Here is a 14,302-nt window from a genome sequence, read left to right as displayed (position 1 = left end):
AGTGCACAATTTGTTTCTTATTTAATCTGAAATTGTCTGTAAACAAATGCTCTCTTCCGATTTCTAGTAAAGCTAGGTGTATTTGTAAGACATAAAAACACGTCTTCTTTGATATCCTATTGTAAGTTTCAATTGAGAATTACTCTTGAAAGACTCTTGCCAAGTCTAACCAATAAACCTTGAAAGGATCAGTTTCACCCATTATGCAGTGAAGTGTAGTTAATTTTGCCCCTAAAGCACTAAGCTAACAGGGGTCAGAAAACAAACATATAGAGTCAATGACCTCATGCCCTTGCCTGAAGTGATCTCAATGAAATGTACATCTTCTCTAGGAGGAAAATGAAGAGGAGATTATAAAATTCACTTTTGCCTCCATAACAAAAGGAAAATAAACTTCCCACTCTGATGGGAAGATAGCCCTGTTTGCTGTAACATGCTGCATTTGAAACTCTGTTCGTGGGGCAGACAGCAAGAACTTTTCTTTGTGAGTTCTGAACACTGGACAAACATCTAAAAATATCCATTTCAGCTGGATAAATGAGGGAATGTACTATAGCCTTTTTTAATGAGATCCTGATAAGTCACAGTGAAATGACTGACTGAAATTAATCTGGAGAAATCAATGGAGACTTTAATTAGCACTCTGGCTGTACTGTATTAGAATTTCTTTGAGGTCAGTGTAATGGCAATGTTACACAGACTGTTTGCCAGTCTGCTCCACCTTTCTCCTTCTGTAAATGAGTTGGTGTTGTGCTATAATAAATGAATGTAAAGTGCTCTCTGTGATAAGTTTTAATTAAATTCTTGTCTGGAAGTGAAAGTGTGATTTATAATACCAAAAAAGGAATGTAATCACTCTTAGAAATGCAAACGCCACTGTTTCACCATCCCTTTCTGACTGATTAAGTTAATAAAAAACAATTGAAAAACAATGAATTTCATTGAGATTCATATTTCCTGGTACTATATACGGAGAGACATAGGGTAAAATTTTCAAACCCAGGTGCCTTACGTTAGGCCCCTAAATAAAAGTGGCCTGATTTTCAGAGGGGCTGAGTGTCTGTAGCTCCTGCTAGCAACCAGCTTTGAAAATTTTGGCCATAATCTCAGGGTCAGTAGTGCCAAATGTGTACCCTTTTCTTTTAACTATCGTATATCAGATTGTAAGTGGTGTTTAGTGCAGAAGTTCTCACATAGCCTCTCTCTTAGTCATAGTGTGGACCACTTATCTCATGGTCACCTCCCTTCCCCATCATGAAACCCATTCATGATCCCAACCCTGTGGCAGCATTGGCAGTTGGTGAATTTGTACATGCACGTAATAGTAAAATTGAATTAGTTTCTTTTCTCTAAAATGAATCCCAAGGGTCTGCTGATTCCTGTGTTTGTTTTTGATGGCTTATCTTTTCCTGCTGGTGGCTATGGACTTCTCTTCTCCAACCAAGATTGTAGTGACTTTTAGCGTAATGGCCAGCATTGTTGCTCCTTTTTGCAGCTCTGTCTGTAGGCATTCATTCTCTTCAGTATATGACCCTCAAGTTCAGAGGATCACCAATAACTGGCAGACCATAGTTGAGACCTGGAAGGCAGGACTCCTGGGTTCTGCTCCTGGCTCTGCCTCTTCTTTGCTGTGTAACTTTATGTAAACTGCTTAACATTTCTGGGCCAAATTCAGCTTGGGGAGTCACGAAGGGTTCCTAGGTGAGCCACCAGTGTTTGAGGAAATTTTAATGGCTATACCTGATTTTTATCTAATTCAGAGACTGTTAAACTAGGCTTAAAAATCACCTGCATCTTATCTATGGGTCTGCATCTTATGCTGCGGGGGCTGCTCTTCCAGCAGGGACTTTCAGCCCAGACACTTCCTACTGGGGGAAGCATTCATCAGGCACTCTCTAGGCCAGGGATCACCATGAGGGCCACATGAGGACTAGGCCTGAAGGCCACATCACTGAAACCTTTTCATACAATGATACAAAAGTATAGTCCTCCCCTCTCCCTCCTGGAAAGTCCTAAGTGCCACCAAACAGCTGTTTGGTGGCGGGAAGCGCTGGGAGGTAGGCAGAGGAGCGGGCACGCTCGGGGGAGGAGAGGAGGGGGTCGGGGAGGGAGGGGAGCTTGGGTTGCTGGTGGAGTCAGCGCCTATGGCAGGCTGCTGGAAATAACTCCGTGGGCCGCATGCGGCCTGCATATTTGAGACCCCTGGTCTAGGCTGAAAGTCCCCTGAAGGCCAAAGAGAAGCTCTCAGTGCCAGCAGCACCAGCACTAGCAGATAGGGGAAGGGGCTGAGGGAGAGAAGTCCAACTTAGGGCTGGTCCACACTAAGCCCCCAGTTCGAACTAAGATACGCAACTTCAGCTACGTGAATAACGTAGTTGAAGTCGAAGTATCTTAGTTTGAACTTAAAGGTACTTACCGCGGGTCCACACGTGGCAGGTAGGCTCCCCTGTCAACTCCACCTACTCCTCTCGCGGAGCAGGATTACCGGCGTCGACGGCGAGCACTTCCGGGATCGATTTATCGCGTCTAGACAAGACGCGATAAATCGTTCCCAGAAGATGGATTGCTTGCCGCCGAACCAGCAGGTAAGTATAGACGTACCCTTATTTTGATAAGGAACAGTTTTGCTGAGTGCTAAGCCTACATGTAGCAAACATTTGGCTGTTTGAATTTTCATGTTTTATGATTGCTGCAGAAAGTCCACAGCCACAATGTGTATTTGTTTTCAAGTGTTGGTAAATGAAAATATGAGGCTAGGGTAAATACAGAGCCATTTAGAACCCAAACACCTGGAATTCGTAAATGAGAGCCGTGATTTTTTTTCCTTCAGAGACCAGAAGAATTAAAATAGCAGCAGCAGCAAAAAAAAAACCTAAAGAAGCAACTGTACCTCAAGAAGCATCTTATGCAATAGCCATGCGAATGGCAAAATGCAAACAAGCACAGGTTGGCGAGACTCTTCTACTTCTAGCAGAAATAGATGTGTAGAATTACGATAGGGGAACAAGCAGTCACAGCACTGAAAACCATTCCTTTGTCAATTAATACCATCTGTCAACTCAATTATTACCTTGCAGAAAACATCCAAGTTAAGAGGAATCAGTATTTTGCACTGCACTGCACCTCGATGAATTTAGACATAGCCAACATAGTTCAGCTTCTGTGTTATATGAGTTTTTGTCAACGCAGGCACAATAGCTGAAGAACTTTTAACAGGCCCACTCATCTCACTAAAATCTTAGGGCTTGTCCAAACATGCCCCAAATCCATATTTTCAATTTAATATTTTTTAAAAACTGGATTACATCAGAATGTATAATTAAACAGTGTATGTAGTTGAATAAGTTCACAAAATAATCCACACTCTCGTGTCCTGAACTCTTAATCGAGTATCCTCAGTTGGTGTTCAAAAAAAAAAAAAAAAAAGTTTGGGGGAGGAGTGTATTTGGTTGTCAGAGAGCCATAGTACTCAAAAGTTTGGCAACCACAGCCCTAAAGGATCATATCTTCTCTCTGTGTAGGTACTTACTGATCTGGCTTAGTGAACTGCTGTTGGCTCAGTGCTTGGTGCAGTTCCAAGCACCTGTTTGAAGTCTCTCATAGAGGAGGCGAGATGATGGGGAGTTCCCAGGCATGCAGGTCTCATCCCTGGCTTTCTGGTAGTCACCCTTGAGACGCGTAATCTGCTCTCTGCACTGGTCACTGTGGGGACCCTGGCCTGAGCTGTGTCCACATTGCAAAGTGAGGCAGTTTCTGGGGCTTGGGCTTGAATCCGCCCTCCTCTCAGGCCCTAAGGCCCAGGTTCTGAGGGCTTATTGGCCTGAGTATGACAGATTTGCGTGTAGACGAAAGAGGGGTTTGGGGTCTAGCCTCAGTCTGAGCCCAGGCTTGCATTGCAGTATAGACCTATCCTTAAGCTTCTCTTTGCTAAACTAAATACGTTGAAATTCTTAAGTCTCTCACTGTACGGCAGGTTCTCTAGATCTTAAATCTTTCATAAAGCCTTACCCTCTAACTTTTCAAATGTGGATACCTAATCTGGATACAATATTCCAGCAGTGGTCTCACAAATGTTGTACACCTCTACCCTGATATAACGTGACCCAAAATAACACGAATTTTGATATAAACGCGGTAAAGCCGTGCTCCGGGGGAGTGGGGCTGCGTGCTCCGGTGGATCAAAGCAAGTTCAATATAACGCGGTTTCACTTATGACACGGTAAGATTTTTTGGCTCCCGAGGACAGTGTTATATCGAGGTAGAGGTGTATTCTGAAGTAATATCTCACTGCTGCCACTGGACATTCCCTCGTTTTTGCATCCAACAATCACTTTAGCTCTTTTAGCAGCAGCCTGGCAGGGGGAGTTCATGTTCTTTTGGCTCTCTACTGTGACTCCTGAACCCTTTGCAAGTGTGTCTTTTGCTATCAAGCCTCTTCTCTGGCATTGCATTTCCCCTTCATAGTGAGCAATATTACTTCATAGATAATCCAGATATTTGTGGTCACCGTAGGTTTTTAGTGTGCTATTTGACTTCGCTACAGAGCATATTATTTGTGTAGTCAGAAAACTGCTGAGTTAATGGTTCTTACAAGAACTACAATTTATGATAATTTTTTCTTCCCCTCGTATAAATTTATTAAGTTCAGATAACAAGGTTCAAGGCCATAAACAAGCTGTTCAATAATTGTGTTGGCTGATTTGTTGCAAGGAGAGAGAAACTTCTCTTTAGTACTACTTTTCTCTTAAAGAAAGCTAGGTTTGTGTCATCCATTCTTTGGATGATTTTAATACTTGGATATGGGTTTCTTAGCTGTAGAGCAATGCATGCAATATTCTGACAAAATTCCATTTCTGGAATTCAAATTCCTGATCTGGAATCTGTTTGGCACATAAATCCACTCACATTCTAAGCCTTTGGATTTAACTGCTGACTACTGTGCCTTCCCCTGCCCCAAATTGGACAGATCAGATAAATTAACAAGATGGGTCAAATATGCACACAGAGCAGCAAAGATGCACACAGAGTTTAGTGAAAAGAACAGGAGTACTTGTGGCACCTTAGAGACTAACAAATTTATTAGAGCATAAGCTTTCGTGGACTACAGCCCACTTCTTCGGATGCATATAGAATGGAACATATATTGAGGAGATATATATACACACATACAGAGAGCATAAACAGGTGGGAGTTGTCTTACCAACTCTGAGAGGCCAATTAATTAAGAGAAAAAAAACTTTTGAAGTGATAATCAAGCTAGCCCAGTACAGACAGTTTGATAAGAAGTGTGAGAATACTTACAAGGGGAGATAGATTCAATGTTTGTAATGGCTCAGCCATTCCCAGTCCTTATTCAATCCAGAGTTGATTGTGTCTAGTTTGCATATCAATTCCAGCTCAGCAGTCTCTCGTTGGAGTCTGTTTTTGAAGTTTTTCTGTTGTAATATAGCCACCCGCAGGTCTGGCACTGAATGACCAGACAGGTTAAAGTGTTCTCCCACTGTTTTTTGAGTATTTTGATTCTTGATTGTTCAGTTAGTTTAGTTCAATGGCTAGTTCATCCAAAGTTAAGTTGTGAGCTGAAGAAGCAGGAAAGCTTGTTTTCCTTTTCCAGTCTCTGAATGAAACCTACACGTGAGAGTTTGAGATCTACTAGTTCTAAAATTCTGAAAAGCATAGTGACTAGAAATAATCAGGGCAGTTCCCTAACTGCACCTAACACTTCCTTTAATAAAGCAGTTGGTTTTAAATGGAAAATTTATTTTGATAAACTTTTTTTCTTGTGTATCCAGAACATGTAAGGTAATTTTATTTAATAACAATAACTAATACAACTGTTTTTCTGCATTTTAACTTAATTTGAATTTCCATCCAAACAGAGCTTGGTACCAATCACAAGTAAAAAAATAATCTACTAAATAATATTCTATAGGGAGCCAGGGCATCCATTGCATCATTCACCATTTTCTAACATTATAAAAAATGTAAAAATTAAGAATCTGAATAAATGTAAATTTAGCGATCTAATGCTTAAATGTGTATAGATATGGGTATCCAACTGGTTAACAAAAAGAATTACCACATTTAGTGCAAAGGCTATATTTACTTACAAATCAACATGTCATATTGGTTGCCAACCAATGAGACTCAACCTTTCTCTATGCAAATAAAATACAAATGCAAAACACGATTAAAATGAATGATTTTAAATCAAGGCTTCCTGCTTACTGGGATTTAAAGCATGATTAAAATTGGTGATTTGAATTGCTTTGACTTCAATAAGTCCACTCTGCTTGGAGTCTGTAAGTGCTACTGTGATGCAAATAATTAATGTCAGAAGTAAACCTGTGGAGTTCTTACATTGTTCTAAAAAACGGATCTGTAATGGTTACGTACATAAAGGAGAAATGACTTATTGTTGGAGCCATGCTAGTAAAACATACTATGTGCTTTTGTGTTGCAGCTCTCGTTGTGAGTACCGCATCTGCTGGGTTTGCTATGGCTCCGGTCCCTTTTGACCTAACTTGTTTCCTGCTTACCTCCATTGGAACTGGACTTGCTTCCTGTGCAGCCAATTCCATCAATCAGGTGAGCCCATCATCTTTTAGCTTGAACTGTAAAGTGACGTTGTCTTAGCTCCAGAAATATTTCCATGGACTCTAGGTGAATATGGTGATATGAGGGGAGCTGTGTATTCTGTATGAGTTATGAACATCTAGAAGTTGCACTACAGAACTGTGCATATGTTCATGCATCGATAATCAAAAATATAGATCCCAAAAGTAGTTGGCATACTCAAAAATGAGCTGACAAGATTTCCAAACCTCAAGGCAATATTGTTAGTGTTGGTAGTATAAAAAGTGCACCACTGAATGAGGTGAGGTGGAATTGCGTAGTGGTTAGAGTATGGGAATTGGAACTTCTGGGCTATATCCTTAATTCTGCCATTGTCTTACTGTGTGAGCTGTATCAAGTCATTTAAGCCCCAGTCCTGCTTCTGTTGAAGTCAGTGGCAGTTTTGCTGTTTTCTTCAGTGGACTCAGGATTGGGTAACTTATGGAACCTATGTCAGTTTCTTCATCTGTAAAATAGAAAACTGTTTTGAGATCTTCAGATGAAAGTGCTTACACAGCACATAAGAATTCTTCTTAAAACTATACTTTTATACAAAGTACTTTTCTCTCTTACAGTGTACATAACTTGTACAAAATAAGAACAGGAGTACTTGTGGTACCTTAGAGACTAACAAATTTATTAGAGCATAAGCTTTCGTGGACTATGCATCCGAAGAAGTGGGCTGTAGTCCACGAAAGCTTATGCTCTAATAAATTTGTTAGTCTCTAAGGTGCCACAAGTACTCCTGTTCTTCTTTTTGCGGATACAGACTAACACGGCTGCTACTCTGAAACCTGAGAATGGTAAGAATGCCATAGTATACTTCGGAGTCCAAAGCTCTGAGGGCAGTTACTTTTATTCAGGAAAGCAAAGGAATAAAGTTTATTACAAAGTCAGGGAAATAGCTGTAATTCAGGACATTGTACAACAGTGGATTTTTTTTTTTTTTTTTTACTATAGTTTCCCCCCCCCCCCCCTCCCCTTGTTGAACCTCAGAAGGTTTGTGTGGAGAATATTTGGTACTGTGGCAAGCTAATGGTATTCTATGTATGGGATGGCAGGAAGTCAAACACAGGCATGAGACTGAGATTTAACATCTCTTCTATAAAGGCCCATTTGGTTGCTAGCATCATAAATTGTTGGTTCAGATTGCAGCAGATGGGCGAGGACTGTAGGGAGAGTTGAGACTGGAGAGGGTAGCATTGAGACCAAGTTTGACAGGAAGGACCCGGCTGCTTCTGAGAAGGAAGTCTGAACCAAGATGTGTAATAAGATTTTAGTATGCTTGAGAGGGTAAAGAGAGCACCTCTAGATGCCTGCCAGCAAATTCATAAGTTCTGATGTGTGTTTCTCTGGGGCAGAATTTACAGTGGGTCAAATATGATAATACCTGAGGCCATCTAAAAATTGTGGTCTCCATTACATTCCAGCATCTTCACTATATTATTGGTGGTGCAGGTAGTGATACCGATAGGTTAGGTTGCCAGACACGGTGGAATATAAGATATCCTTGTTAAGCTGTTTATAACTTTGCCAGACTTTAACCTTTTGGGCTGAAACTGTTCATGCTTGGTGTCTGCCTCAGGCTAATTTTTTAGTATCCGCTCAAATGATTCAACTGTTTTTCATAATGAGGTTTGGGGAAAAAATGTTGTTTTGCCCATGTTAAATTGTTGCACTCATTGAGAAACTCTAGTGCCTCCATTCTTTGGAGCAGGGACTTGAAATTTGGCGGGAGAGGGGGTGATGTCTATCTAGGATGTGTCTTTTGCCATCCCTATGAAAATCTGTCCACATCTGGCAAAGCTATGAGCCTCTGAAAAGCTAAGTTCACACATGTTCAGCAAAGACAAAGAACTATGGGGAGGCAGATGAACAGGAAAGGCGCTGTGTCAGTGACAGGCTGGAGAGGCAGAAGGGGTCAGGCCTGAGTGGGGACAAGGACAGAGGGGTATGTAACCACTAGAGCACATTCCCCTGAGAACTTGGAACAGAACCCAGGTTTCCTGAGTCTCAGCATTCGTCTGGTATCAGTCAATAGCTGTGAAATCCACTGGCAAAGTGTCTCATCCCTCTCTAATGCTGATCCACATAGAGGATGACAACCTATGACTGTTATCAGTTTTTCTGATAGTTCAAATGGCAGAGGTCTGTGATGGATCTAAAGGTTCTGACCCTGATGATGACGATGGGGTAGTCAATATGGTTCCACATGATGAAATTTCTCTATCTTCTGTTAGCCATTTTTGGAAAATACACATACAAACATACTTTAAAAAGTATGTAAAGGTAGCAAACTGTGTTTTGTGCCCCCATTTTCTTCTTCTAGATTGTGATAACTGATTTTAAATACTATATGGCTCTGCTTTGTTTTCCAGATCTCACTGGGAGGGGGAGACTCTACTAGTGGGAATGTTCTGACTGAAGACTTGTAGTGATGTTGGTGCTGTTAAATTTCTGATCTTAGCTTATTTTCATTTTAGATCTGTAATTAACATTTTGAATATTGTTCGATCCTGAGGTCAGTGTTAAGGTCTGGAAGTGCTGTAGAATCTGTCCTATCCCAGCCACCATTTCTGTGGCCACCATACCCTGTCCATGCATCAGTTGCATTACCTGGCACTGAGCAGTGGAACAGTTCTTTATAGTCTCTCTTTTTCTTACTGTGGTGCCTCTGGCCTCTTTTTTTTTTTTTATAATTTTGGGGGGGGGGGGGGTGTCTGTTTTCTGTTATTCCTAGTGCACAGAATGGACTGCTCTGGGGATGAATCAGGGTTCTATAGTGGAGACTGTTGGCTGTACGACCCCAGGCTTATTTGTAGCAAAAGTTGGAAGGTGTATAGTGAATGAGGCAGGGGAGGAAGAGGAAGGATAGTACAGTGGGTAAGGCAGTTGAATACTGCCCTGGAGAGCTGGATTTTATCCCTGCCTCTGCCCGATTTTTTTATCTGATGCTGGACAAGCCACTGTCTTAAACCAAACTTTTCAGAGGAAGTCACTAATTGTGTTCCTCATTTCTGGGTGTCTGACTTGATACTGTGCTATATGATTTGCAGAAGTTCTGAGTCCATTTGGAAATTTATAATTCTGTCTTCAGAGGAGCTTTTCAATAGTGTGCAGTAAATAAGGCCGAGTTTAAAAATCGTGACTTTTTTTTTACAAGTAATACATTTTAAGGTTTTTATTTACCTTCCTGATTTGAACCTTTAGGGGTTACATTTTCAAACTTTTTTCGGCAACCATGTGAGGGCTAGAAACCTTTTTTAATAATGAAAACTGAGATTCTCAAGTAATCACTTGACTCGAGTAACTGGGGCTTTAAGAAAAGCACCAAGTAGTGCATGAGGTGTCAACAGCGCAATTTCCATTATTTATAGATCTAGCTGAAGAAAGGTATGTACTTATAAATTAGTTTTCCATCACAAGGGGTAAACTGTAACTGGATTTTCTGATGTAAGTAAAAATAATCAAATGTCTTCTATGACAATTCTGTTAAATTGATTGTGCCTTTTAGGTACAATAGAAGAAGCAGAGTGTAAAATGTTTCACGGTCCTGAAGAAACAGTATTAAAAATGTTATAGAGTTAAAAATATTTTGGAAAATATGGCTAAAATATCTTTGAGGTTGGGATAATGTTGGGGAAAATGTGTGATGAGTGATCTAGAAAGTCATCCTAAAAAGTGTCAGAGTAGCAGCCGTGTTAGTCTGTATCCGCAAAAAGAAGAACAGGAGGACTTGTGGCACCTTAGAGACTAATAATAATAATAATGCTCTAATAAATTTGTTAGTCTCTAAGGTGCCACAAGTCCTCCTGTTCTTCTTCCTAAAAAGTGTGTGATTTTGTTTGTAGAAAATGTCTAGAGAAATACTTCAGAATGTTTTTTGTTAGGCACCTGTTTTATAGAAACAGAATCTATCAAAGAATTGTGGAAAATGTTATCAGGAGAGTTGCTGGTCTGGGTAAATACTGGGAAAATTTGTATAGTTCTGTAGAATGTGCAGTGGTCTGAAGAAATGAGTTTGGTGCCATGGACTATAAAATAGTGAACTGCTGCAGAAAGGTGCTGAATACTTAGTGCGTCTCTTGTCCCTTACCAGTTGTTCTGCCTCTGCATCACTTTTCAGTATCATAGTACTTCAGAGTTGTATGTCTCACCTAATCTAGCATCTTAGTGGCATTTTAACCCAGCGGTCCTCGTTCTCTTCCACATCATACAACACTGCACTATATCTTTCACCCCTTCGGTAGTGTACTACAACATGTCACTGCTTTTCACTCCCACCTGTTCAAACTGCTTTCTTCCACTCTGTTTGTTTGAGTGCCCCCTCTCTTTTCCGGTAGTGGAATAATTTAGAATTATTGTCTTCAGGTGCTCTCCATGGATCACTTCAGAATGAAAGAACACCACGTTGTGCAATGTTTTTAATCATAATAATAGAAAAAAAAATCTTAACATAACTACCTAGGAACAGAGCATGATATTTCATTTCTAGTTTAAAGACATACAGCTTGTGATATGTAAGCCAACCATGCAAGCCCGAAAAACTCAGAGTGAGCCAGTCTTATTGCTTACAGTTACAATACACAAGATAAGTGGTATTTGGAAATCGGTCTCCTAAACACTGCATGTTAAATTTAAATGAAACAAAAACAATTATTTCTAATATATCACTTTCTATTATGCTTTTACATATTCCGAATGCTTTATCAAACATTAATCTTCACCCCCTGTCTGTGCTATGTGTAGAAGTTATCTTACATTTTACAGTTGGGGAAACTGAAATACTGAGAGAGGCAGTGACTTCCCTGAGGTTACATAGTGTCCAGTTAAGTGGACACGATGTGATCCCACAATATTCTACATGATGATGTGAACGCTGAAGGTGTTTTCTCAAAACATTGTTCTATAGCAACAAACAGAACAAAACACAAGGGTGGGGGTGACAAAACACTGTCACTTTTTTCTTTGCTGTTTTTAATTTAGCTGAGTATCCCACTTTTTGCTTTGTAGGCCTTTTTCTCTGATCTTGTGAAAGCTGAAAGCAAGATTTTTAGTATTGGAGTCTCTCAGATTTATTCTATGTAGAAAAATTGTCATTTGTGAGGCTTCTGAGATGTTAGTCTCTGATTTATGGTTGAGCAGATAAAACATGAAGAGATGTTTACAACACAATACAAGGCATGAAAATGTTAAAAGAATCATATGCACATTTTATAAGTCAAGTACATTCTTCTAAAAACCGTAGCATTGTTTAAAAGTAGGAAAGAGGGTTGTAAAGATGAAAGCAGGATGTTTTAAAACAGTTTGAATTTAGTAACTGAAGGATCAAATGCTGTGGTTGGATTTTACTGATCGTACCTTGAAAAGGAAACAGGTGGAATTGAATATCTCAGCTAAAGTTATAAAGCAATTAGAAATAAAGCAAATTCTTTAACACCGGGGAAAAGAACAAATCTAAGAGCAGTTAGCATTGCTAGCCCTTCTGGGTTTTGATCTGATGGGCACTGGTATTTAGTAGCTGCAATGTTTATGCTTTTTAACAGCTGGCACATATAAAAGACTTGCTAATTTTTGTTCTTAATATAACATCAACATCACTTGACAATAATGATCTCTTAAACGCCTAGCCTTAAAGCGGAGGAAGGATAGTCTTGTGATTAAAGTAGTGGATTGGGACTCAGGATCTGGGTTCAGTTGTCAGCTCACACACACCCTTGTGTGACCTTGTATAAATCACATAATCTGTCTCTATTTCAGTTCCCCATCTGTAAAATGGCCCTAGCTCACAGGGGTATTGTGAAGACAGGTTCGTCAATGTGTATGAGGTGTTTGGATACTACAGTGATTAGTGCCATGTAGAAACCTAGATAGACTGTCCCTGTAAATTTGTTCTTTATTGTTTTTCCATCACCAGAAGGAATTTGGGGTCTTCATGGTGTGTAATAGGTTGCACTTGTCTTGAAGAGCATTCGAAACATTATACAAAGGTTAATGAATTAATCCTTACAAACCCCCTTAGAAACAGGAAAATATTATCTCTCTTTTACAGAAGGGGAAACTGAGGCACGACAAGGTTTTTATATTACTCTGTTTCTCGTACACATTACGCTTCCATTTCCTGTAGTAGGTGCTAAAACTCGCTGTAGAAATCTGGTAGAGTCATTTTACAACTGTTCTTCTATTTTACTGATTAATCAGGAATGCCCATCATAGGGACTGGTAAGGAGACCCACCAAAATAGTTAATACCAGAATAGTAGAAAAATATCAGCTGGCTTCATCCTATTCATGTACAGGAGCACTGGAACAATTTGTAAAGTGGGGGTGCTGAGAACCATTGAACCAAACTGTAAAACCTGTATCTGATGAAAACCACTTGAAGCCAGGGGTTGTGGCTGCACCCCCAACATCAGCACCTATGTTCATGTATTGGTGTTTTTATATTCAACAATGGCAAACTGATTTTTGTAAAGTACTTGTAATTTTCTGCGTCATGTTGCGGCACATAAGGCCTCGTAACAAGATTCAGTACAATGTAAAAAGCATGAAACAAACCGTAAGCATTAACAGGTGATTTCAATGCTAAAATGAAAGAAAGAATGTGATTGATTGGTCTCCAAGATGTATCAGGCATAACAGCATTGGATTAATTAGCCAGTTACAAAAACATATTTTTTAAATAGTAGAAATAAGAAACATCAGGAATTGCAGTTATACTGGATACCTGTGCTGTTCAGGAAGAGGCAGACAGTTGGCTGCATGTCTCGCACCACAGTGAAGGCGTATAGTGTCTCTGGTTTAACAACTCCAAACTTTGTTTTAGGTCTGTCAAATTGTAACAGTTCGTCGTCTTCTTCCTCTTCTTCTTTCTTCAGATTTTAAATATTTGAAACACTGTTTATTCCCAGAAGGAGATGCTTTAAATATTAGCAAAAAGAGGTCCCAAAATGCTTCTTCAAAATGGGTGGCATGTGACAGGTTTGCATTTTGTTAGAGTTTTTATTTACAAGGTAGGTATTTGTTTTTGTTTGTTTATGTGTAAAGGTTTGCTGTGTCAGGTTTTTAGGCCCTGACCCTGCAAGTTGCTTTGTGCAAGGGTCTGCCCATGGGGAATGACTTGCAGGATTGAAACTTTAGTTTGTAGCATTCATTAGTCTATTAGAAGTAACTTCTGAGCAACTCTACAAAGAAGAAAAATCTTTTTTTTTTTTAAAGGGGTAAGAGTTAAAATACACAAAGAAAACAGGCAAGGGTTAAATAAAATGTCACAGGTTACAAATAAATTAACACCCAGATTGCATGAGTTGGACAACTAAAAAGACAAATAACAAAACTCTAAAACAACCCCCAAATGGGAAAAATAGTGTAAAAAAAAAAAAAAGAGAGAGAGAGATGCGGGGAAAAACAGGAATGAAAACTTGTGGTAGCTTTTACCTCAGACACTTTTCACTTATGTTGTCTATCTAGATAAATTTTTTTTCATAGCAATGACCTGTTTTCTTATATATCTGAAAATACCTAGTATGCATTTTGGAGCACTATAAGAATAATATAAATCATCATAATAGAATTACAAACATTTTCTAATGGGGGAGCAAAATACTTATTAGACCATCCAGTCCTTCGCCAGTAATGCAGGATTGTTCCCTGCAGTATATTTTTTCAAGAGTTCTGTGCAGTATACT

The 14,302-nt window shown here is 39.6% G+C and overlaps 1 protein-coding gene across 5 annotated transcripts in view; it reads left to right on the top strand.

Moving 5' to 3' along the window:
• Nucleotides 1-14,302, top strand: part of LOC101943495 (protoheme IX farnesyltransferase, mitochondrial) — a 159,919-nt gene that overhangs the window by 11,128 nt on the left and 134,489 nt on the right. For all 5 annotated transcript variants that reach the window (XM_065563359.1, XM_065563358.1, XM_065563356.1 and 2 more), the window contains one exon: nucleotides 6,464-6,588. In XM_065563359.1, coding sequence (XP_065419431.1) covers nucleotides 6,464-6,588 — 125 coding nt within the window. The remainder of the gene's footprint in view (nucleotides 1-6,463; nucleotides 6,589-14,302) is intronic.

The sequence above is a fragment of the Chrysemys picta genome, chromosome 12, assembly GCF_011386835.1.
Source record: "Chrysemys picta bellii isolate R12L10 chromosome 12, ASM1138683v2, whole genome shotgun sequence".
NCBI lineage: Eukaryota > Metazoa > Chordata > Testudines > Emydidae > Chrysemys > Chrysemys picta.
This window is presented reverse-complemented; position numbering and strand designations above follow the sequence as displayed.